Source organism: Corylus avellana, chromosome ca9 (assembly GCF_901000735.1).
Source record: "Corylus avellana chromosome ca9, CavTom2PMs-1.0".
Taxonomy (NCBI): domain Eukaryota; kingdom Viridiplantae; phylum Streptophyta; class Magnoliopsida; order Fagales; family Betulaceae; genus Corylus; species Corylus avellana.
The window spans coordinates 1,938,223-1,965,348 of NC_081549.1; the positions used below are offsets into that span (position 1 = coordinate 1,938,223).

The 27,126-nt window shown below is 35.6% G+C and overlaps 2 protein-coding genes across 6 annotated transcripts; both read right to left on the reverse strand.

Annotated features, from left to right (window-relative positions):
• Positions 1–324: 324 nt before the first annotated feature.
• Positions 325–13,724, reverse strand: LOC132192341 (BTB/POZ domain-containing protein FBL11). 5 transcript variants are annotated; one of them, XM_059607650.1, is made up of 20 exons: positions 13,368–13,724; positions 13,237–13,287; positions 12,770–12,890; positions 11,588–11,729; positions 11,408–11,457; positions 10,042–10,130; positions 9,853–9,958; positions 9,566–9,602; positions 9,305–9,456; positions 8,172–8,187; positions 7,626–7,994; positions 6,472–6,750; positions 4,731–4,876; positions 3,743–4,090; positions 2,998–3,241; positions 2,629–2,684; positions 1,961–2,041; positions 1,313–1,357; positions 1,141–1,209; positions 325–609 (listed from the first exon to the last, which is right to left on the reverse strand). In XM_059607650.1, exons 1-20 carry the CDS (start codon positions 13,541–13,543, stop codon positions 445–447), a joined length of 2,742 nt encoding a protein of 913 aa, XP_059463633.1. In that variant the 5' UTR covers positions 13,544–13,724; the 3' UTR covers positions 325–444. The 5 variants fall into 5 exon arrangements, 3 of the variants coding, with proteins under 3 accessions (XP_059463633.1, XP_059463632.1, XP_059463634.1); XM_059607649.1 differs by having other exon boundaries at positions 7,626–8,187; XR_009441331.1 differs by lacking the exon at positions 325–609 and having other exon boundaries at positions 1,156–1,209; positions 1,313–1,465; positions 7,626–8,187.
• Positions 13,725–14,502: 778 nt separating this feature from the next.
• LOC132192342 (serine/threonine-protein kinase KIPK2) lies at positions 14,503–20,415 on the reverse strand. Its single transcript, XM_059607652.1, has 3 exons — positions 20,215–20,415; positions 17,284–19,239; positions 14,503–15,682 (listed from the first exon to the last, which is right to left on the reverse strand). Exons 2-3 carry the CDS (start codon positions 19,029–19,031, stop codon positions 14,836–14,838), a joined length of 2,595 nt encoding a protein of 864 aa, XP_059463635.1. The 5' UTR covers positions 19,032–19,239; positions 20,215–20,415; the 3' UTR covers positions 14,503–14,835.
• Positions 20,416–27,126: the final 6,711 nt, after the last annotated feature.

Below are 27,126 nucleotides of genomic sequence, written 5' to 3' on the forward strand. Positions count from 1 at the left end.
AAATGAATTTAATTAAAATATTTTAAAACTCTCTCTTATGTAGGCCTAAGGCATAAAAAAGCCACCTGCGGTAACCTTAACGCCAAGAATGCACCTCATGTGTTAAAAGTTGAAATGCAAGATGACTGAAGCAGACCATTTTTCACCCAGGAAGAGGCTCCTCAAAAGCAACACTACTTTCAGACCATTCATAATAAATTTTACCTGTAAAATTTTGTTACTTCATTTCTTCACCCACATTTTGCCACGTGGCACTCATGTGAATTGCCACATGAGTTTGCAAGGGATTGTAGTTAAACCTGTAGTATCATAAACATTTGCAGATGACATCTAAAATAAGCTCAAATATTGAAGGGCGTCAAGAATAATATACAAGAACTCAAGAGTTGGAAAAAATAACTCTTGCAAAATTATTTAGCGGATGCTCCATATCACTGTTAATTGTTAAAGCCTCTCCTTCACCACTGTTCTAATGAGATTCTTGCTGTTCCGAACCAGTACTAGAGTTCCCTTGTGCACAGTCCTTCTTTGAGCTGGGAGGTTAAAATTACATCTCTGGGACTTACATCTCGCTATCTTCACAGTACTCAAGAAACACATGTCATCATACTGAAGCAGAAACAACAGGATCAAACAAACACGTGATAGAAGTTAATCAGTATTAAAGACTTTAAATGCTCAGAAAAGTATGTATTAGATTTATCCTAAAATATAGCCTCTCACTAATTCTTGGTTGTTCCAATTGGGATCTCGTCTCTTGATTCTTGGATAAGTTGGTAGAAGGATGGGATGAGAGAGAGGATCATGCTTTGGATTACTTGACAATGTTCTGAACATAAAGTAAAGGTAACTAAAAGATAGATAGGATTAAAAGTAATGCTATTTTTCACACCATAACGTGTTTTAAATTGCTTTCTTTTTGTTTTTTTTTAGTAGCTAACATGAAATAAAATATGTCACGTTAGCCTATATAAAATGGGTGTGCAGAGTAGCATTACTCATGGGATTAATGTTGCCAATCACTAGAACAAGAACCCACTGGTAATGAGTCAAGGCAACTAAATATGCACAACATCTGTAGTTTTTCACTTCAGATTCCACTTAGATTATAATGTAGAGGGGTCGCCATTTGTAACTTACATCTGGAATGTCAAATTCACCTTCACTTGCATCACACAAATCTAATGATACCTTCCGCAGCATTGGCAACTGTGGTCATGATGAAAGTCACAAAATGGATATTAGTTGTTAAACTTGATTCTCTGACAAAAAATGAACAGAAGAGAATGTGGGACTGTACTTATAAGTATACCTTTGAAGAAGCATAAAAAATGAAGTTTTTCTGTATCCCAGGGCCCTGTATAATGTTTGCTCAAGTCCAGAGCAAATAATCACCGTCGGGTCAGTTATAAATGAACAGAAATTAAAATCCAGCGAATCCAAACAGCCTACATTTATCTGTTCCCTACTTGAGGTGAGAAAAACAAATTGTGACAACAGTTGAAACCATAATGCTCCACCTCCAACATATTTAAATATTATCACATACAAATTATGTATACAAATTGTAACCGAATGAACTCGGTTTTAGACTTGGCTAACTACAGCCCTATTTCTGTACATTATCTAGTCACAACTGCATCGGTCCATCAGAAAGAACTATGATTAAGAACAAGTTCACTGATAGTCATGGTCACAAATTTGGCTCATTCTCTGTAATTCAAAAGCATTGTTCACGACCTTACAGGACATAATTTATGATTCTAAAAGTGAAACAATAAACAAGAGATATAACTAAAGCTTTAAATGATAGACTAGGAAGCTCCTGTACAAGCAATCAATATTGAAGATTTTTTTGTACCATGTTTCACTATGAACATGCGTAGCAGTACATTAAGATGATACGTTCATCTGAACAAAAAAAAAGAAAAAAAAAAAAAAGCAGTAATAGAAGGCTCACATTATGACGCAGCAAGAGATCTTCAAGAGCCATGCAATCGAGAAGAGAAGAAACCCCATTTGAAGTTACTTCTCCACAGTCCTATACAACAATGCCATTAAATATGGAAACATTCATGAGCACTGAAAGGGCAGAAACCTCACTACACTTTCATGAGTACTAAATACTGAAAATAAACCAAAGCTTTGATGGTTGAAATAGCACAAGTAACACCTCTAGAGGCATTCCAGGGAATGAATAAGTAGACAATCATGTCATGCTAAATGACTATGCAGCGAAAAAAATCATACATATGAGAAAAGATACAAGGGGAGGAGCGGTGGCTTAGATCATTTGTCATCAACACAGAGCAAGCATTTTGGCTAGAAGCACTAAACGCCCAATGTGAGAGTTTTATTCAAGATTTTCTCAGGCTATTTAAACCAAATTTCTTTCTTGTTTTCCATTCTCTTTTGTTTTTTCATATATATATATATATTTTTTTTTTTCTCAGGAAACTCAACAAGAGCAAGAAGATGAAGAAGACAGCAGGTGCTCTTGGAGCTTTAACCATCACTCATCTCCATCAGAAGCACCTTAAGAAAATTTTAGTGGATCTATATCAAATTTTAGTTTAATATACAAAGGGATTTGAGCATTCATCCAAGAGAAAAGAAACAATTACAAACCTCTAGATGGATAGAAGTCAAGCCTGGGCATCCATGTGAGATGATCTGTTGAGAATCTGTGATAAAGACCAAAAGGAAACTTCAGAAAAACATATCAATTACCGCCCCAACACTCGCAAAGAGTATGGCCGTTATTTCAAATCTGCTACAAACAGACACTAAGCCATGTATAGAACATAGCAGAAAGGGATTATCTGACATGCAGATAATACAATTAACCAATTAATGATGGGTCTCATTGGCTTCTTGTTAACATTTGAACTATAACGAGAATTCAGATCATGAAACATGAATAAGAGGACCCAAGTAATACAACCAATTTATGCAGTAGAGTATAAATTATGTACTTCACAAATAAAAACTCCTTACCTGAATTGAGAAGCTTACATCCTAGCAGTGAAAGCTCAACCAAGTTTGCACAATTCTGAGTCAGAATAGCCAAATCATTATTTGTCATCCAAGGGGTTACTCTTTCAAGCTGCAATTTCTTCAGATTTGGCATAGAAAAGTTGAAGCTTGATATAGATATATCACCAAGGCAATAGCACAAAGCCAACACTCGCAAATTTCTCAAGGATGTCATCATGTTCGTTATGACAGTGTCAGATATGACCTGTAAAAGAACCCAGATCACTAAACAAAGTGACAACCATAATGAAAGTGTTTCAATTTTCAAGGGATAAAAAATAATATGTGCCACTTGATAATCTATACTGGTCTCCGTCCTATGAGAGGTCATCAGATAATCCATTACACAATAGCAAGGAAAGTTTCTCTTTCTGAAAAGTAAAAGAAGTGCAAGAAAGGGCCCAAATACAATCAGCCTAAACAAGGAAATATCTCCCCGTGTCTACTGTTTCAATCCTATAAAATTATCATCTGATCATTTATTCCTTCAGAGAATCAAAACGTACAAGGCTACTCATTGCATAGTGAACATAATTATCTTGCAGGAGTTATCCAAGACACGGAAGCATGTCCTTGTTGTGAACCTATGGCATGTGTAAGACACTTTCTAAAGAGCAAGTAAAACCTAAAAGAATTCCAATTATTTGAAGATGAAGAATTTCAATTTAAAGGGCAAGTATCTCGAATTTCTTTGAATAATTAATACCTGAAAATGAAAAATTACTGACTCTAACATTGGACAAGTTGCGGATAGTTGCTTCAGTCCATTTTCACCTAATGAGCCACCTAAACCCACAGTTATTGACCTTAGTGACATAATAGCAGGTTGGAGAGCTTCCAGAGAAAAGCAAGAGAATCCCCATCCTAGTGCAATTTCTTCTAATCTGCATTTCTTGCCTAACTCAACATACAGTTCTTTAAATGTATACGAGGATGAAAATTCCCCCCCTGAGGTGTTACTTTCTGGTTGACACATATCTCTGCAGCCCCTCACTTTCAAGCACTTCAAACCAGGATTTCCACGGACTATCCAAGCTAACGCAGCTCCAGAAACCTGCAATATTAGAAGCATGATATCCTTGGTTCAAACAAAACTGCATCTGTAGTAATTAGCACATAATCACCACGGCTGCAACAGCAAGAACAAGGAGACTAAAAAACACGTGGTCTTTCTATTTGGTCAGCTGTGTCAGCCACTGAAGTTTAATGTCTCTTTGCCTTCAATCAAATTGGTTTAAAATTTAGGGCCTAAGAAGAATCAAAATTAAAGCCAACAAAACAAACACACTTCTTTCAAACTTATGTCTTCCACAAGGAAAACATGCTATTCGATGGATTGGGTTGGGGAGCCAATTGATATTGGCTCTCTAGACATGATTATTCTTCTCAAATCGAAATCATAGTGTTTCCTAGTTTTTTTTTTTTTTTTTAAGAAAAAAAAAAAAAAAACCTTTTATGTGGATTTATATCAGGAACTCTTGATGGCAATCCAATTTTGTCCCACTTGCAGTTATAGATGAGAATGTGTCTGGCATACTGTATCTATTAGTTCTAGTTTTAAATTCAAACTAGCTAATATTTAAAAAATTCATCATCATTGATCAAGCAATTTCTTCACAAAAGGATATGCAAATGACACTTTCATATACTCTAGCAGGGATAAAATTCCAGGTTCCATAAATCTGATGACTAACCATAGTATTAGAAACATCAAGCATCTCCAAGGAAGAACCTGGGAAACAATGCAGAGCTTGGTCAACCAGGTGAGCGTCCCTCAAGCAAAGACTCTTCAGCATTTGTGTTTGAGACAGAAGCTTTAGAAGAGATGTTTCATCGACACCTGCAAAAACACACACACACACAAACATATAAGTACATCTTCAGGCATAAAAAATCCTAAATTAGTTTCTTCAAACCAAATAAGACACTACCTGAACTTAGAAAACCCTAATCCCAATTGATTTGACTTGGTTATGCATACCGTCACATTTTATAGTTCCTTAGGTCATATCTTCTTTTAAATCATAATCAATCGTGTTCTGAATGAAGAGATTTCTTACATGCAATAGGCACCTCAAGATTTTGAAGAGACCATATAGAGTGAAGTCAAGGCCGCAAGAACAGACATCACAGTCCATGACATAAAAGGGACCGAGAAAAGCAAAAAGGCAAAGAAGGGGGAATTTAGCTAACCCGAATATATTAAGACAAAGCTTTGTTAAGTGAAGCATATGCTTCGTCAAGCAAATGTCCTGGATTCCTCTCACCTACAATTATTACTTCTTTTCAGGCTTATATTTCAAGTACATAGATCCAAAAGTTGAAGGCAAAAAAGTAGAAAACTTATGTACTACTAGTACACTATCAATCAATCATGGGAATTGAACTCCATAAAGATGTGAAAAAAATAATTTCAACATCATCACATTCTAAAGCCCAAGGGCAGGTTCTTACACGTTACTCACCCGTCCGCCACTGGAAACATCACTTCCCGTCCAACTTGCATGTGTTAAGCATGCTGCCAGCGTTTTTAGCCATTAAATCCAATAGATGGTAAAGAATAAAAAACTTGACTATGAAGGAAGGTTACTTTAAGGAATACAAAATAAGATTATTTGCCCATCCCCTCCTTCACCTCTTTAAATGTTTTATCAGGTGTTATGTAGTCCGGGCAACATGCCGTTTCCATGGAATATTTGGTGAGCAGGGCATCCATTCAGACATGGGCTGCTCTGCAGAATCTATTTCTACAGTAGATAAATTGGTGAAGCGCAGGAATTTCGTAGTAAGCAGGTATTCAGACCATAAATTGCCAATGGTCTTCAGACCAAATAGTGTCTCCTCCCTGATAACTAAAGAGTGGACAGTGAGTTTACAGCTTCAATCTCATGTGCGTACGTGAGTTGTGTATTTACCTATTAAAGACAAGTAAGAAGGTGCTATATATTTAAAAAGGATGCAGAAACCGTGGATCACTTGTTTTTACATTGTGCAGTTGTACAGCTCTTTGGTCCTTGGTTTTCTCTCGTTGGAGTTTCTAGAGTTATGCCATGTTCTGTTTTTATGGACTATTGGCTTGCTGGAAGAGGAATTTTGGTAGGGGAAGGATTATCATTGTTTGAAAAGAAGAAACCTAATGTGGAGAATTTGGTTGGAGAGGAACAAGTGGGAGTTTGAAAGCGAGGAGCAATCAGTGGGAGAGCACAAATTTTGTTTTCTCAAAGTGTCGATGATTTAAATTTGGACATTGTTGTCGTTTGCTTTTCCCCCACCTCTGGTGCAGTAAACTTCACTTCTACTCGGGATGCACCTTTAAAAGACACTTTCAATAAATTGTTACCAATAAAACGAAAAAGAAAAACAGCTTTACAGTTCCATCTCAACAAAATAGCAGAGGGGTGAGAGTGAGAGTAAGATGAAGGAAATAACACTCACCCTTGCAGCCACCCATATGCAGTTTTCGAAGATTAAATGCCAAAGAATTATGCTTCAATCCAACACAGGCAGCAGGATGGTTATCATGATCAGAAATACCAGAGCAAAGAGCCAGCACTGATTTAATCCCAAAAGAAGTATCACAGACTACAATTGAGTGTAGTTTCATACATTTGCATAGAAGATTTGATATACCAACATCTGTTAATGATATGCACCCTTTAAGGTTCAGGTCTTGCAAGGAAGCGCGGAATTTTGAGATATACTGGAGATCCAAATCTAGCATAAACATTAAAAGAAATAGTTAGTAGCGTGGAGTAAATTATCATAAGAAGAAAAAGAAAAAGAAAAATAGCAACAATTACAATCCCTGGGGGATAGCAAATTGGCTAGGGCGCTGTGCGTGGAGGTGATCCAGCCAAGGAAGTTTGGAGGATGGTTCCATTGTGTGTAATGTGGTGTATTTGGTGTGACAAGAATGCTCGGCATTTTGAAGACGTAGAGACCTCAACATTCGAATTGAGGAAGCTTCTACTTAACACAATATACATTTGGATCGCGGCTCATCATAGAGAGCGTGATTTTACTAATGCAGATTTTCTAAATTTATGTATTTCTTTTTCTTCCTATTAGGGGTTCTCTTGTATACTTTCTGTGTACAAGAGTTGTGTACCTATACACTTTATTAATGATATGACATTACTTATCAAAAAACAAAAAAAAACTAGAGCACAGTAATGCACGTGCGATATATGCATGCAAACACTAGCTATAACTTTTCCACCAGACACATCAAAGATAGTAAAATCCATTCACGAGTTGATATTTACAGGCTTTAAAAAAAATGCACCGACAGTTTGTGTTCATATTAACTGCTATCACAAAGTTTATGTCCATCATGTAGAGTATTCTATCCCACTGATATCCTACACTGTGAGATCAGTAAAAGTACCTCTAAATCACAAAGTGAGATTTCATAAAATCGTGAATTCCACCCAATTTGACTCTAAGCATAAAGATTTTTAAAGAATTAGCGTGCAAACGCTAATCACATAACTAGGATATGGAAAACCATCTTTTGGAGGAATTACACAATGACTCATTATCCAATGACAAAAAAGGGTTAAAAGAAAACAGACAGATGAAAATCTCACCACAGAGATCACTTCGGCCCTCCAGCGTGAGTTTTGTGATATTTGACAATGATAGTCCAGACCTTTTTGATGATGTAACATCCACAGGATCATCAACAACCCTAAAGAACTTGTTTGATGGTGATAGTGTAATAGCTGGACTTGAGGATACAACTGACACCTGTGCTGGTATAAGAGGACTAATATCACTGCTTAAGTCAACTTCACAGAGCAGAGGGAAGTTCTGCACCAATTGATGCAAAATTGTTGTCTTGACATTCAAAAGATAAGCTGCTTTCAGTGTTCTTATAGAAGGAAATGACATGCTGAAGCACATAATGGCAGCTTCAAGATGCAGCTTTTGACACTTGGAAATATCTACCTCCTGCACTGCTTCAAAGGAAGACATCGGCAGCAAACACAGTAGATTCAGACATTTATCTCCCTCCTCGAGACTTTCAAGGATAAGGGAAATCTGATTAACAATATTTCGTAATGCAGGTTCCACAGCATGTGAAGAAGGAAGCACAGAAAGGAGCATAATGGCTAATGTTATCTGTGGACAACCTGAAAGGTTCACCTTCTGCACGGGGAGGAAAGATTTAATTCATACAATCATGAAGAATGTGCAAGAGACATGGAAATCGTGCATCTGAACCCTAATTAAAGCAGGTGAAAGAGGCTGTGCACATCAACTTTTTTTTGATGGGTAAAAAAAAAAAAAAAAGTTGATGTGCACAGCCTCTTTCACCTGCTTTAATTAGGGTTCAGATATTAGGCTGTGCACATCAACTTAATGACATAAATTACAGATATTGGAAAACTAAAAGCCAGAAAGAACCAGGAACGTTCAGTTTCTGTACAGAAAGGAAAAATTATGTGATACAGTTATAAACTGCATGCCAGAGGCCCAGAGACAAGTTGAGCAATTGAACTCTAAGGCAGGTGAAATTGGCTTACTGATATTGGAAAACCAAACACCAGAAGGCTTCATGAATTCCTTCAGGATTTTGATTCATCTAACTAAAGGATTCCTCCATTCCAGGTACAACTAAATTGCCTTGTTTGACACACTCTTCCCCACTCCCCAGCCTAAAAAAAGAAAAGAAAGATAGAATAGAAAATGGAAAAGCTACCATGCTACAGAAACTGCATATGATACCTATCCGATTCTTATCCAAATAGTAGGGGTAAGTTGTAACGCTTGCAATTTATTTATACTTTATTTCGATTTTGCTTTCAGAAAATTAAATGACGCTTCTTCTAGGTTCCACTCAAGAATTCATATTTTAAGAAAAACGTGCATGGCAGAGCAGACTTTGTCTTTTCTGTGATCAAAGATTCAAAATAACCCTACATCTTATCAAAACACCCCTTGATGGTCTATTTGTACCCAAATTTTTTGATGAATCTATTTGTACCCAAATTAAAGAGCTATAACTAGAATTGAAAAGGTAAATTAAAAGGATCTCACGTCCACCACTCCTATTTCTCAAGAAGTTGAATCTCAGAAAGTAATGCCTATCCATGTTCAATTGGCATTATATGTCGGGAAATCATTCATAGGATTTATTGTTATTTTGCCCTTCTAGCTTTTCTTAGCCCAACCAAATGAACCCTAAACAAGAAAGCCAACAAAATCCCAAAAAGTAATTGTACGGGCTCCAAGGGCACTTGCAGAGTTTTTCCAAAGAGAATACCTTGGAATATTCCGTTAATCGAATCCTGAGATGCTGCACGTCACCATCTCCTAAGAAATTCACGGAAAATGGGGGTGGAACAGTCATTAGTCTAAAAATTGAGTCAATGCTCTCCTCAAAAAGCTTAGAGAAATGGCGAGACCTTCTTTTCCCTGAAATATGAAACCAAATCAACTTGTTTCATAAACGAATTTTATGAAGAAAAAAATTAGTAAATATCTTTTGATGCTGTAAAGAAAACATCCAGAAAATTAAGCATACCTGCAGCAAACCATAAAGGCAAAAGGCTAATGCGGACCTTTCAACATAAACAACAACAACAACAACAAAGAGTGAGCATACCAAAAGAATATCACAATTGATTCAAACGTTAGAAAAAAAATTTAATTTCCAGATAAGAAATACACAGTTCATACGTAGTTAATTCTCCTTTTCGTACTGCAATCACATATATAAAACTAGCCAGGATAATTTACAGGGAATGGCACCTTCACTAGAAAACTCTAATTTTGGGTCCTCAAGTTAAACATTGACGCATGAAAGCTTACTTGTCTAAAGATGCTATGACAATCATTGCCAGTTCTGCTGAAGTTTTCCAACTGTTCCGCATAAGCATCAACCCAAACTAAAAGTGCATCAGAAAGATGCATCTCACTGTCAAAGATCAGTAAAACATTAGAGTTCCCAAACATATTGCATAAAATTGAATTAATATATTTAAAGGATAACTGATCAACCTGTCAATCGTCAAGTGGGGATGCTGAGTACAAGATAAAAGCAACTTGTATGGAACATCTATAAAAAATTTGCTAGACGTGGCCCACATCTGCCCAGAAAACACACCATCATTAGCTTCCATTGACAGGAGGTTAGAACAATGTAAAAACAAAATATTTGCACATAGTAAAATCAAATTATCGCAACTTTTTGAATACGCATCCATGAACTTGGCAGCATTAAAGCCAAGCATACCAAAGAAGGAAGAGAAAACAAGGTGAAGAATCATTTATAAATATGTACTTGACCCTGAGTCCCTGACTGCTTATAGTAAATATAACCACCAAGTAAACTTGGACTAACTTGGATTGTCTTGGCACTCTAACAAGACAATATGCCTGTTTCTCAAACTAAAAGCAAACTCCTGAGCCAGCAACTATGAAATTTTGATTACATCTACCTTGGTACATTATATTTTTTTTTTCCTTCACCACCTAACTCTATCAAAAAACTCTCTTCTCTGATAAAATCTCAATAACCATGTCCTTTTTCTTTGACTCTGCCCACATCCTTTTTGGCTTTCCTCTAGTCCTTTTAGCCTTCCTCGTCTCTTTCCTAACTGTTATCAACAACCCCTCCTTTTCAGGGCTTTGCATGAAAGATATGATCTAAACACAAGATAGCAGGACTTATGCTTAAGTGATATTCTTTTGGACATATTACACAAAAGAAGGTGTTCTATTTAGGTTGACTAGTTTCCTCTTTGGTTCTATACATTTAGTTATGAAGTGTGCTCCTCAAACAGCCTCAAATAGCCCACTAACTAAGGACTAACTCCACCTACACTTTCAGATTTATAGACTCCACAGACTAAGGCTACCAAAGAGGAGCATGAAATTCAAACAAGATAGATTACTAATCACTGTCATAGCATGAAAATCCACAGAAAATATGTCTCAATTTGCTGAAAGGTGCTACACATATGGCAGAAATGACTATATAGATGGAGTAATTTGGGCAGAACTTCTATTGGTCAATACCACGTTTGTGGAAACTAAATGTTTAGCTAGGATTCTTTAGAAATTTATAACTTGAAATGAATGTTAACAAGGTTAAAACCAAATCTTCACCTACTCTAATATAACAAGGAATTGACATTTTATACTGGCATGTCCATTAGGCTAAATGAAACATAAAAAAGTTCACATCATGTGAGCATATGATGTATTTGAACACGAATAATAATTATTTTTTTTATAAATATTTGAACATGAATAATTATTGAACAAACTATCTGATTATGCAGAAATTTCTGACTGAAAAAAAAAATAAAAAATCATAGTGTATGTATTGGCTGCAAAAGCTAAATAAAAGTTAAGCACATACAAAGTTCCTTGCAAGATAGCTCGCACATAATTCTGGAAGAAAATCGTTTGCTGCAATACATTCAAAATCTATCTCTTAGTGTGGTTACTGTGAATGTCAACTTCAAAAACTGAACCATTACAAGCATGATTTTGCATATTTCATCATCACTAACAGTATAAACATCTGAGAGATCCTCACCGCACTCTAAACCAAATCTCCAAATATGAATTAAATCATCCAGTTGTATTTGCGGTGACCCGGAATCCTCGGAAGAAGATACCTCAGAAAACCAAACTCTACACTTCAAGAGAAGCCTCTCCACCCCAAAATAAAGTGCACCCTGGAAGATTAGCAGAGGAATTTTAAAAAGGGGTATAAGTAATTAAAACCATTGAATTTGAATTGTGCAAGTGATACATCACTGTCTTGGTTTCAAACTTTGAGGACACAACAATGTAGTTTTCTAGTTTTTACTTTTTAGCTTATAAAAGAGCAAATGAAGATGATCTGAATAACAATACCACAACATAACATGGTTGGAGAATGACCCACAGCTTTGTAAAACTAAGTAAAAAGGCCTACATTGTCTTCATTCAATTTTCTCTTTCTAAATCATTTGACACAGATGCAATCACACATGGAAGTACATGGAAAAGGTTAAATATGAAAATGAATCTGATTGACCAATTCATAATCCCAAACATCACCCATCAATTTTTGGACAGTGCTAGAGGCACTAATCTCCAATCAAAGAGAAAGGAGGTGTGCAACATGTTTAATGTTAAGACTACCACTTAGCAATGGCTAGGCCATCAGGGGCAGATTTTCAAAGGAAGAGAATTGGCTAAGTGAACCTTTATATTGAACATGACCTCCATGTCATGCACAAGTGCACAACAGAAACATGCAGGTGACATGCTGCTTATACCAATAAGATCGGACAATAGAGTTATAGAGACACGCTTATACATAGCTTATATATGTTGCTTAGGCTTGCGTTAGAGCGTAGAAAGGTAATTCAGCATCCAACCTCAACTTTCTCTTTGTACAGTGGAAGATATGTGGAATATTATCTTCAAAAGGCAAAACATTTTTTTTTTCTTTTGGGAATCAAATTTAATAAGAACAAAACAAGAGAAATTTGCTTTCTGTTTGTTGATCTCTTGATGTGTTACGCCTTTCGCTTCTTTTACATTAAAATCTCTACAAACAGAGGTTAATTAATAAAGAAATAAGACTAAATATTGGGCTCACCAGCATAAACTTTATAAAACAAAAATGTAAAATATTTCAGATTGCCTGATCCACACTGCACATCATTACAGTACTAGCAACAAAGGGGTGAAATAGTGGAAACATCAAAACTATGCAACTGTTTACCTCAAAAAGAGGAACGATATTATTCGATGTAACATCCAATGTGCACCCATAAATACACTTGAGAACATCCACAAATGTTTCCAGGCTCCACTGAATTGATATACATTCCAGGCATGATTCACTGGAGAAGATTTAAGCAATAAAAAACCAGATAGTAAGCAGAAATACGTTTTAGTTCTAGATTAAACACACGCACTGGCACTTGATATTCATCTCAACCAAGCACTAACTCCAACTATAAACTCAGTAAAACCAAAGAACATAACTGATAACACAAGATAGGAAAAGCAAAATCGTAAAAATATCTAAGATATCTTGAATATTATTAAATTCTACGCCTCAACAGGTCTGATTTGATGAATTATCTTTCAATTAGCAGTTTCAAAACCGTGTTTTACATTCTATACTCAATTTTCTCAGCAACCAAACAAAAATCTTAACCAATAACCGGTAAGACTCAAAGTTACCTAAAGCTCCCGCTGAGGAGGCCTCGGAAATACGAAGATTGTTCAACGAGCCTGTTATTACACATTAAAAACAGAAAATCATTTTCTCTCACTTTCCTGATAACCAAACAGAAGGATGGAAAGTAACTGGCCTAATTCGAGATGCGTGGACTTTGAGTGTCTGGTAACTGAGAATTGTGGGCAAATCCCAGCTTAGGATATCTCTGGTAGAAATGTTAATCTCTTTCTGCTTAGTCTCTGCTTCGATTGGGTTGGGATTTGTGCATACGAGAATAACGAAGTCATCGTCGTCTGAGCTTGACGCCATGGGACTTGTCTGAGCTTGTGATCGCTGATAAGAGCTTTGTTCAATGACAAGAAGAGAGACTTTTCCCTGTCGTTTTCATTCTCTGCCGTTAGACCCTTGCTTTTTGCCTCGCCGCGACGATGTCGTATTTTTCTGCCGGTTCCTCACTCACTTTCATATTTCATTTGCCATACACGACATGGCATTTCTCATTGTACATCAAAGAACATCGTAAGTCGTAACACCTGTTGTTCTTTTAACCACAGATGATACGGCATTTTCTGTGGTCGTTTGGTGGCTATTTGTAGGATTTTCCAAGTGGATGAGTTTAGCATGACTTAATGACTTGAATGATTTTGTAAAAATGTAGGTAAAATGTCGATATTAGTTAAATTTAGCTAATATTGTTCCCTTTTTCTTTACCTCCAACAAATTAGTTAGAGGTGAGCTAAAATACATATGATGCTATAATGAATAGCAACTTTTTACTATTTACTATAACATAATGTTCAAATAAAAAATTGTTTCTCACCGTTCCTCTCTTCCTCCATCTCTCTCTCGAATCAGGATTCTCTTCATTTCATTTGAACGAGATAATATTCAATTAGTTATATTAGAAAGGTATTTTGGTCTTTTACTTTTTGAGGAAACTAAAATATCCCTCTAATATAACTAACTAAATATTATTCCGTTCAAATAAAATAAAAAGGGAACAAGAATATTATCATGTTCCCTCTCTCTCGGTCTCTCTTTTAAATGAAAATATGAGAAATAGAAAATAATTAAAAAATAATGAGAAATAATATTTAAAAGCTAAAGAGATACACTTGTTCACTAAATATTTTATCAACTATTACCATAAATGCTTCAATGCTTTATAGATGGGAGCGACTCCCCTCCAATTGGATCGTCTCCACTCTCCCGTTTCCTCTTCATTTTTATATCACCCGTCAAACAAATATCCTCTAATAGATAGGATCTTCAATCATAAAAACAGAACGATCAATTATCTCAATGAGTCAATTAATGAAAGTTGAAAGTGGACAGGGCCTCGGGTGTTGAGATTGCACCATATTAGGTCTTCAAAGGAGTAATTGTCAATGCAGCTCAGGCCATGTCATGAATCACATGAAGCCATGTATCAAATCCTCAGTTAGCTACAACTTTCTATACCATTGATGACAAGCTTTTACCGAAGTGTTCTCAACTAAATTTACATTTTAAGCTACATATTAGTTACAACAGGGGAGGAGAGGTCTGAATCAAGGACTAACCTAACCAGAGAGCTTCTCTTCACAAAGAAGTGATTTTCTCTAAAACAATTCAAACTCCAGGTGCTCTCCTGTAGTTTTACACTCCAAAAACTTGCTCTTTGTTTCCTGGGAACCCGTGCTTGGAAATCCAAAGTCACAAAACTCAGGTAGCTCTGGTGGAATGGTGCAACGTATCAATGCCCAATTCAGGCCTTCAAAGAATGGGTGCTGCTTAATCTCAGCAGCCCCTTTCTCAGATCCGAACCGATTCTCTGGCTCCTTTACCAACAGCCCTCTTATGAGATCTCTTGCCTGGCAGCTGACAAGTGGGCTGTCAGGGAATTTGAGACTCTGCAACACTACATTGGCTAAGGTCTCTTCATTGTTACAACCTTTGAAGGGTGTTCTACCATAAAGAAGCTCATAAAGAAAGATACCAAATGTCCACCAATCAACTGCAGCTCCATGACCCTCTCCTTTGATGATCTCTGGAGCCAAGTATTCATGGGTGCCAACAAAGGAATTGGATCGTGCATCGGTGGGCTCAGCCACAAGCTGTGGCAATGATCGCACCTGGGATGCAACATCAACTTTTAACTTCCTTGCTCTTGCAGCAGCAGGTAAAAACCTAGGGCTGAAACATGGGACTTGACAGGATGGTTCAATGCAGAAAGGCTGAGCACAGCTAGAATCTGTACATGGACCAGACGTCTTAACAGGATCCGCATTGAACGAAGATGACTTCAGAAGAGTTGGACTCACAGTACATCTGAGTGAAAGGTCAAAGTCCGTGAGCATAATGTGACCATCTTCCCTGACAAGAATGTTCTCTGGTTTCAAATCCCGATACACAACTCCAAGCATGTGCAAGTACTCCAAAGCAAGGAGGACTTCAGCAACATAAAACCTGCAAACAGTGGAAACTTAAATTAGTTTTAAAAGGAGTGGATGACAAATGCAAAAATTTAAAGAAGAATAATCAATGCTTAAAAAAACACTTGCATTAGACCTAATGTTTTTAATTTGCACCAATATAAAGACAAAAAATGTACAAAAAGACTTTGGAATACAGATTCAGAGGACACAGAACCAACATTCAGGAGCCCAAATGATTTATATTCAGCTCTTTAGAGCTGCTATGCACACCAAGAATTGATGTTAAGGATGAGTAGTAGAAGTTATGATAAAACACAAACTAAGAGCACTCACATTGGGCTAGGCAAAATAGTGTAGCAAAAAATACAAAAAAGAGTTCCACATCCGGCTAGCTAAAATAGCTAAAGGATTTGACTAGCTGCTACGATGCTCAGCCAAAATTTGTTGAGCACTATAGATCAACAATGCATAAGTTCAATTATTTAAAAAATAATAATAATAATAATAAAAACTCAATCTGACTCTCCTCTCTTTGGGAATAGTGAAATTACATAAAAGAAAGAATATTTTAAATGGAATCATGAAAATGAATAGATAAAATGCTGAGCCGAATGTAGGTGCTTTGAAAAAGTTGGTAGTTAAAATAGAAAAAATGTGTTCTTTAGCTAAATTTTAGTCAAATATTTTGCATGGATAACATGGAGAAGTGGTCAAGTTAATATGCACGCAAGAGCTGTTGGTGACAGTGAGCATCTTGGTAGCTGAAAGCAGAAGCAGTGGTATTGTTTAATAAAGGTGGCAGCAGAAGTCAGCACATGTAACATGGAAGTGCGACATGTTGCCAGATATAGGTAGAGTAACATATTTGCCTTTATATCTATATTAGCTTGATGCAGCGCCAATGCTCTGGCTCGAATGGCAATTCCTTCCCTATAAGAATAGTGGAGAGTGAGGAATGGGTATAGAAAAATGGCTTCGCTTGGTTTCAACTCAAACTATATTCTTTCATAATGGAAAGTTACGACATAGCACATACATGTATCCTTGTTAGGTTGGCTATAGAAATGTACAGATAGAGAAGCACATAGGAAGCAGTGAGTAGAATTCATTCAGAGAGTAGTATTATATAAATATCTGCGTTTATTGAATCAATAAATATGCATGGAATGACTGAGTGATAACTGAAAATCAATGATGATATTGATCAGGTGAACAGGATATCAGCACAATTGTTGCTTTTTTATTTCAAATCTACAATAAAGAAAGACTTTCTTCATGTTAGAAAATCCACACTAAGACAAATTGTGTGCTCAACAAATTCCCATCTCACATAGCCAGAGTGATGTAAAATAGCACCAAAGCGTTTAAAATAACAAAGAGAAAGATAGCTAAAAATCATTTTCACTACTTTCAACTTTAAAAAGGCATGATAAAAAAATTAACATGAAAAAGAAATCATAATCCAGTAAATACACAAATCAATTAGTCTTATCATAATGAACTCAAATATGTTACTTTTTGTATTGGTTCTTGGATATATCTCTTGTTCTTAGTTTAACGCTTGGTTATGCATGGTGTGAAAAAAAGAGTACAAACAATGATATAAATGGACTAATCATTCAAGTACTCTACCTCGCTGCTGGTTCAGGAAAACTCCTGCCAAGCTGCTTCTGCCGAAGGACGTGAAGATCTCCACCTGGACAATACTCCATAACTAAGCATGATAGATTATCTGATGTGAATTGGGCATATAGAGTTGGGAGAAAAGGATGATCCAGCATCCTCAATATTTCTCTTTCTGTTTGAGCCCTAGGCATCTTCTTCCTTCTAGCCAAAAACTCATTGTCCATGACCTTTATAGCAAATAGACAATTCGTACTAATCAGCTCAGCAAGATATACAGTTCCAATGTCACCGCAGCCGAGCTTCTTTAGAAGATTGAAGTGTCTCAACCCCATGACTCCATTCTGCATTTGTACATGACGGATGGCTTCCCATCTCACATCCTTTGACATGTGAGGTCTATTGCCACAACTAGACCCACTCACATTGCTCTCATCACTGATACTCGTACTACTACTATACTCACCTTGGCTACTTTTTGAACTTTGGGAAAACTCCCCCTTCTCCTTTGATTTTGTGTTCTTTTTCAATTTCATACTGGCTTTGCTTTTATTACTGCTGTTTGAAGTGATGCCTGGCTTGCTCGCTCCAGAGTGCTCATTACTTGGGCTTACCTCATCATTTGGACCGATCGAGTAGGATGTAACAGAAACTTGTTTGCTTGCATTCTTCAAAGTGCATTGGCATCTCTCACAAACCACTTGAGTTGTACGAGGATCCAAGTCATTATTAACTTTGTTATATGCACTAGAACTGCATGCAGAAGAACTTGAGTTCTGCTTTAGTTTCTTCTTAACAGAACTCTTGTTCCTAACCACCGGTTTAACTGAGCGGAGAGTATTCCTGGATATCTTGCCCACCCTATTGCCAACGATTGAGCTAGAAGAAGATACAGGCTGCGACCTGCCTTTCCGCATGGGTTTTGGTACCAATGCTTTATTTGCTAACTTGGTTGAGGCAGGATCGTTTTCAACCATCTCTAATATGTTGCGAACGGTACTAGAAGAAGATGGAGAAGGTGCAGATGTATGCTTCTCTTTCTGTAAAAGCTCTACCTTTGGCGTGTGAGCCCCAACTTTCCTTGGTGAAGAAACAGTCTCATCTTGTAATGGTATGTTCCCCGTATTATTATCTAATGTTGTAACAGCATATTGAGAAGAAGAATGAGCACTTTGGCTTGATGACTTCATATTGGGCATTTTTTCCTGCTCGGGCATCTTCCCAGAAGAATTGAATTTGCTTTCTTCTGGCACAAGTGATATTTCAACCACACTCCCTTCCTCTTTATCTAAGGACGGGCCAGATCCACTAGCTTCAACCACAACTGCATGGTACAATGTTTTTATCCGTCCGGCTTCTGAGACTCCTGGAGAACTAGTCGACTTTGATAACCGTTTCATTGCAGCCATTTCTGATGCCTTAGAAAGGCATAGCTCCCTTAATGCCTGCTTTAGAGTCACAGGTTCTGAATTCCCAATTCCTGGTGAATGGGGCGCACCAACTGTGATTGGCCTTTTTAAGGCACTTTTCCTTAAAGGGCTTGTTCCTGCTTGCTGTGAAATACCTAATCCCTTGGTCGAAGCTTTAAGAGTAATTGCCTCAAAAAGATGATTAATATCATCTTCCAGAGAATCCTTATATCCGAGTTTTAGCATAGGAAGCTTCCGATCTTTGTCATAAGTTCCCCTAGAATGCTGACCCATATTCACCTCATCCCCTGCTTCAACAATTTCACAAGTTCCAGAAAATGAACCCATTACTGTGCTACTCTGCTAAAGCTACTTCAATGAAGTGACCAACAATAAGGCGTAATTTAGTCCTGCAAGTTGATTTTCATCCGTCTCTCAAGAAGTATTTCAGACATAATAAATTCAGATATCTAAAAGCACAGCGCATGCAATTTAGACAGTAATTTAGACTATCTGTCCACTTCTTTCACTGGCTCCAAATTGTGACATCCAAACCCTGAAATGACAACCAAAGTTTGGATAACATCAGCAAACTAAAAGTCAATCAGATAAATTAAAATAAAAGGCAGAGGCATGTTTTGTTGACATCCACAACAGAGAGCGCACTCCCGGATGGCATGGGTCACTACCTGACAACAACATCCATTTAATGATCATTTAAGTAGTAGGATTTGAATTTCCCACCACAAGAGTCCAGTACAACATCAACTAACTAATTAGTAATTATCCCATTGGCTTAACATTTATAAAACCCAACACACTAAATAAAAACAAAAATTTCCAGGACACATAAAGCGAACTCATCAAATTACAGAACCCTTATCATAGTACCAGATTTTAGATACTCGAATCGAACCCGGTGATGTCTAAAAGTTTGTCCTTCACTAAAAATGAAAGAGGAAAGCTCAAATTTGATGTTTCGAAATTATGAAATATTCTAATTACAATCTCAGGTCTGACCCGGTCAGGATTTCGCAATCTATATGCGCTGCAGTTGGATTTAAACATCAGTCAAAAATCTGAGATTCAAATGCAAACAACGTATGAAGAAAACCTATAAGAGAGGGGGGGGAAGGAAAAAAGAAGAACAAGCAAGCAGACCCATTTGATAGTACTCTTTCACTTTTTTATACATTTAGATATTGATATATTTGCTCGAATAGATCAGAAACAATGTGAAGCAAAACCCAGTTGTAAAAAATTCAACTTTTTCCAGTTAAGCTTATAATCAAAACGAAACACACCCCAGATTCACCAACTAACGAATCAAAACGCACCCAGAAACTAATAACTGTTACTTCACCCGAAGCAGCAAAAAACAAAAACAAAACAAAGAAACAGGGAAAAAAAAAAAAAAATGAAACCCAAAAAAAATCTCAATAACGAAACGTCCAAAAAATCCCAAAGAAAACACAAAGGTGTGTATTGTGAGCCGCCCAAGAAGGTTGCGATCGAGAAAGAGGAACAGTACCTGAAACGAGCTGGGAGGAGTTTACACATTGAAGAACGAATTCTAGTCATCAAATCTGAGGAATGAGGAAGGAAGAAGGAATCCGAGTTAGAACTAGAAAACCCTAAGGTTGTTTTATTGTAGTGGTGGGGGTTGGAGCGGTAGGCGAAATAAGAGAGAGAGAGAGAGAGAGGAGAAGTACAATGCTGCTGTTTCTTTCCATACTGGCTCTGATTATTTTGAAGATCAGGGTCCCACCTCCTGTTGGGTGAGTCTCGAGGAAGACGGAAGAAATTTAAAAAAAAAAAAAACAAAAAATGAAAAAGAAAGATTTATAAAATGGTTTTAGAATCTTAGTTCTTTTCTTTTTTCCCCCTACGCGGTTAAGAATCTTATTAGTTCGTTAGGTAGATTTTCAATATCATACATTATTTACGTGTTTTGTGCTTTAAATTATTTATTAATTTTTATTTATTTTGAAAACAAAAAATACAAACGTTACATTAATAAATAAAAAGAAAAATATTAGGATATAAACAGTAAATCTTACTAATGGATAACCTAACTTTATTACTATCAATTAAATGGTTTCTCATTATGTCAATAACAACACTCATAATCACCATGACAACGTAACTTACACATCAAACATCACATATGCCGACTGCATGATTCATTGCTAAGTCAGCTGCCATCATTGACATGTTACCATAACTCATAGCCAGCACAAATTTTTATCTTCTTGCTAGAAGACAAACTGTGTCACTTACCAACTAGCAAACAAAAAAAACACACACTTTTCAGTAAATTCCGAGGATCAAACATTTGAAAGGATTAAAATTGCCCTGTAACTCCTAAAACTTACCACGCACATAGTTTTTTTTTTTTTTTTTTTTTTTTTTTACATGTGTGGCAAAAGAATATGGAGAAGGAATTCGAAGTAGCGACCTTCGTTTCATGAGACGTGGTTCACAGCCGATTGAACTATCCCTTGAGGACCCACGCACTTAGCTTTTAGGCATACCCTTTGTTTTTTTTTTTTTGTTTTGTAAGTCACCCTTTGTTCATATGATTGAGAGTGTTTCTTAAACTTTTTTTCCTAAATACTAGATGTAGATTATGAGAATGAAAAAAAAATAATAATAATAAAAAATTGCTTTGTATTAATTTTTTTTATTTAAATAGTAATAAAAAGTGAATAATGTGATATAAAAAGTGAGATATATATATATATTAATTTTTTTGAAAAAAATAAAATGAATAATATTGAGGTGAAGGGTTTTAACAGAGAACAAGCACCACTTCCAAGCCCTTTGATGTGATCACATGAGCTTTCCTCGAGCCATCGGGGGTGGTTGGCATTCTCTCATGAGATGGTTGACTACTTTGAGGAGTGCTTGAAGAACTCCTCAAAGGAGAAAGAGTTTTAATAGGAGGAAAGTGCTATACATTTTAAATTTTATTTTTAAAAGTTAATTTTTAAATGATGTGTCATAATATTATGAGATTTATTATTTTGAAAAGTGTGTCATCCATTCATGAGATAATAACAAATGATTTAAAAATTAATTTTTGTGAATAAAATTTAAGATGTGTAGCATTTCTCTTTATTTAATATTTGTTTAGAGATGGACATCACTTGAGTGACAAGCCACTCCCTAAAAAAATTTTGACTGAGTGGTGGTTGAATTACGTTTTTATTTATTTGACTTATCTTAATTCTAAATAATTGCAAGAGATCCTCAATATTTATCATATCTAGATATGACCCACAAAATTTCAATTCTGCACCAAATAGGTCCAGCAGATTATTTGGCACATGGTATGATTACAGTAACGAACCAACTAGCCATGAATCATGTTTTTTTTTTTAAAAAATGTTATGCAATAAACGTTTATCTTATTTAGTTGGTGTGGCACTGTAAATTTATTTTTATTTTAAAAATTAAAAATTGATTGACATTAATATATAAACAAAATAATTTTTTTTTTTTTTTTAAAGGATATAGCATTCTAATTTCTAATGCATTGGGAATGCTCTAATGTTATAAATTTGGGTGCCCCTACTATGCGGTCGGACCTTAAAAGTGGTCTTTTGCAGCAACCATTCATGTGTGGACACATAATCCAGTACATTTTAACAAAATAAGATCAAAAACACTAGATAAACTCACGCCCAAACTACAAGGAACCCACGGCGCCAGGGAACCCACAACCAAACCACCGGCGCCGGCGAGCATCCCACGGCGCCGTCCATCCCTCTGCGCCGCCAGACCCACGGCTGGGTCTGGCTTGACCCAGCCGCACTTCCGCCCAGACCCAGCTGCTGGGTCACTACCTCCGGGCACCCTCTCCGGCCTCTTTTCTGACAAATCCAGCTTCAAAATCAGCTTCTAATGCCTTAAAACTCGTTTCTAATGCCTCAAAACTCATTTTTGGATTCAAAACTAAAATCTAGAGGGGAAGATTAACCCTTAGGAATTTTTTCATCCTAAAGCCGAAATAAATGACTCACGGTGCCGGAGAATGTCACTCACGGCGCCGGAGCCAGACCCACGGCAAGACCCACGACCAGACCCACGCCGTGGGTTTGGCCGAGTGGTTGGGTCTGACTGGCCGTGGGTCTGACGAGACCCACGGCCATCGTTTCAGCAGAGACCCACGGGGGTCTCTTTGTTTCTGCCTCTGTAGTTCAATTTTTCTTGCTTTTGAGTTCAAAATCCAGTGCATTAGGTTGTAGATTATTTGTGTGCATTTTTTGTGCTTTAGGTGATGTGTCTTTGTGCTATTAGTTGCTGCAAAAGATCCCTTTTGCAGATGGACCGCATAGGAGGTTTACTCTATAAATTTTTCTAAAGTCCTTTTAGAGTTATCCTAAATGTAATGTGGCTTTTAAAATTATCGTTGAATTTGAGATGTGATTTATTGACTTTTGATCTATTCGTGATTTTAAAAGTCACATCACATTTGAGATAACTCTAAAAATACTCTAAGAAGACTTATGGCTGTGTTTGGCAAAGGGCCAGACCAAACCGGACCCAAAAATCAAAAAAATTATTCTCAAAATTAACTATAACATTCTTACTTTTTACATCACATCAATAACTTTTTATTACTATTCAAATAAAAAAAATTATTTTGAATAAAAAAATCATTACAAAATAATTTTTTTTATTTTTTTATACAAAATATTCTTTTTTCCTTTTTCTTATATTAATCAAATCTTTTTACTATCTTTTTACTATTATTTTTTTTTTCATTCCATTGCGAAACACAGCCATGGATCCCACATCGGTAATATTCAATATTTTGAAATATTATTACTGATTTAACCGTCAATAATTGTAGATACTTTGTCCGTGAGATATAGATATTGAGGTGTACTGCATCGCTTGGGAAACACAAAATTTTCTGACCAGTTCTGGCTTCTTTTTGTCTGATCATTTTTGGCTTCTTTCTTGCTGCGTTGTCCCCAGTAGATCTTACAACATTTATCTCCAAATTCAAATCCAACTTGGGTTGCTCCTTCTATAATAATAATAATAATAATAATAATAATACAGAAATGCAGAAATGCAAATATAAAAGACTAAAAATAAAATATATTCTTAAAAGCGATTTAGTTTAAGAAAAAATGGGTACTAACTTTTACTACAATTCTTTTTATCAGTTAATGACTTATATCCTACAATTCTCTTTCTGTAATAGAGGCAGCTAAATTTTACCGCAATAGCGCCTGTATTAAAGGAAATTAGGAGTGCCTAAGACCAGGTGATCACTTGCCAAAGCCAAAGTCAAACAATAGTTTGTAAGAATATATGTCAGGAATTGAATACTTAGCTTTATTTGTTGTTTTTTTTTTTTTTTCTTTTTAAAATAAAACATTGACAAATAATCTAAAATACAAAATATTCAAAAGCATTTTCACCATTCATATTTTAAAAAAAAATACCCATAAAAAAATTATTAACAAACGGAATCTATTTATTATTTTTACTACCTCCTTTTGTGAAGCAGCCGCTAATCAGGAATAAACTTTTGAAAAGCTGGGCTTAAGATAGATAAGAGATTTGACAAGATTGTCCAGAATCCGATGCGGATGCCCACATAAATGTTGATTAAGCTACCTGTTTTCTCAGGTCAAGGGTTAATGTTTGTATTATCCAAATTTTTTTTTTTTTTTCTTTTTTTGTTGGGGAAAACACACGCGCAACCCCGGCGCGCGCACATATATATATATATATATATATAATATAATATAAGACAAACAATGTACTTTTACTAACTTTTTATATTATCTCTCCTGATTCTGGGATTAACTAAATAATTATTCAGATCTGAGGATAAACATGACAATCACGTAGTTAATGTAGTGCAAAATAAATGATATTTTTAATCCGGTAGGTACATGGAATTCTTCACATGTCGTGTTTTTTTTTTTTTTTTTAAAGAACAAAAAAAAATGTGTTTCTCTAATTGAATTTGAGGAAGTTCATTTAATTTATTGATATTTATTTTTGGAGTATGTAGTGCATTTTTAACATCAGTTAACATTTGCCTTTAGAGTTCAATGCATGTGGGAATTGCATTGTTCAATAATATTTTTTTTCTTTTTCATTTTGGCTTTTTTTTTTTTAAATAATTAGTTTTTTCCTCTATGAACTACAACGCATTTTCACTTTAGCGCCATGAACTACGAACTATGACATCCGACTCCATAAACTATAATTTTGTGCTCAAAACCCCCTACTATTTTGTGCCCAAAACTTCCGTTTCGTCAATCGAATGTCCCTTCTGTCAGTCAAAAGCATTAACTCATACGGTCAAAGTGATACTACGTTGTAGTTCATAAGGGCAAAGTGACAATACGTTATAATTCATGGGAGTAAAGTGACAATAAATTATAATTCATAGGGGCAAAATGACAATAAATTATAATTTATAGGGGCAAAGTGACGAGTATACCGTCTGAGTTAACGCCTTTAAAAAAAAAATTTTGGCATAAAATAGTAGTTCATATGAGTCGAGTGTTACAATTAGTAGTTCATAAGAAAAAAAATGACAAGGTGTAAGTAATTACCAAAAACAAAACAAAACAAAAACAAAAACATTTTAAGTTTTTTTTTTTATTATTTTGTTTTTGCTCTGGTACCGACAACTTTAACGTCTTCATTTTTGCTCAGAAAAAAATTAAAAAAACGTACTTCATGTATTTATTTTCTGATCCTCTGACGTACTCCTACTTCATTTACCAGGCCTTGTATTATACTATTATCCACGTTTTATTATATCTGTGAGCAAACAGTTTGTTGACAATTATGCTGTTTCTTCTCACTTTGAACATGGAAGAAATAATAAAATCTCAAAATCCATGTATAAAGAGAGGAGGCCGAAAGAGATTAAACCCATGATTTACTCTTCATCCTTATTTCTTGTGGGGAAGAAAATTTCATTTAATTAAAGAAAAAAAGAAAAAAAAAATTATAACTAAACCTTGCATTTAATCCAGCCTAATTGAGAGGACGGGTGCACAAGACATAAAAGTAAGTTGTACAAAGTCAAGAATGCATGTCTAGCGAAGTGAACGCCACAAAATCAATCCATTAAACCATAAACCTCTCCCCTAATTAACAATGTGCAGGCGTGTTTATTTATTATTTTTTTTTTTAAAAAAGGGGGAATTTGATGAGTATGATCATTTTTTTAGCCAAACACTCACATTCTTCTTCTTTTTTGAGTTATTTTCTTTTTTTAAAACAAATTATAATTTAAGCATCGGAGTAATTCCCGTTAAACTCTTGACGAATGCTTTGAACTTGACCTTTCAGGTCTTTATAAATACTCTTGATTAAAGATTTCCGGTATGATTAACTGCTTTTTCTTAACAGTAACTAAGAATTTTGGGAAGAGATTACTGTATAACATACTATTGTTATTTGATATGATATTCTTTTCTTTTTTTTCTTCTAATTTTTTGATATAATATTCTTAAATACACGATAATGATGGCACTCAAGCCTTTAAGAAGTTCCCAGCATTTCTTAACGCCCAGATTGGATCACAAATTCTATAATTATCCAATTGAATATAACTTTCTGACATGATTAATGATTGTGATGAAGAAAAATAAAAAAAAGGGACCAAAATATTCACAGAATGGGCTCCCCCATGTTGGCTTTTGAACCTTCATCGACCCCATTATTTCACATGAGTAACAATCATGGTTTAACATGCCATCTTTTTGCAGGGTTCATTTTTATATCATCATCCTTAATTAGGGGAAAAATATATCAGCCGTCTATTAATGAAATGTATTATTATATTCTGTATTAAATTTTAGATTTTTTACTCTAAATAATTTAAAACATAAAATACTTATTATAAAATTAAATTTACAATTAAACACGTGAGTACTACAAATAATATATTTTTAAGGGTTAAATACCAAATACTCCTATGGGGTTTGGTAATTTTATTTTTACCCATTTGGGGTTTCATTTTTATCACAGGATTTCCTGGGGTTTTAATAAAGGACCAAGTTAGTCCATCCGTTAGTTGACTGTTATGACTGACACGTGGATCAATCAGATGTTGACACGTGGCACATATTTATTATTATTATTATTTTTAAAATACATTTTTTTTTTAAAAAAAAAAAAAGGGAAAAAAATTGGGGGTAGCTCTTAGCCATTTGAGGGTGGCTCGGCCACCCCCATCCGACCAGATGGGGGTGGCCTCTTTGGCCCCAAATGGCCAAGCCACCCCCAATTTTTTTTTTTTTTTTGTTTTGTTTTGTTTTTTTTAAAAAACATTTTTTTTTTTAATTTTAAAAATTTTTTAATAGGTGCCATGTGTCAACATCTGATTGGTCCACATGTCAGTCCTAACGGTCAACTGACGATCAACTAACGGATGGACTAACTTAATCATTTA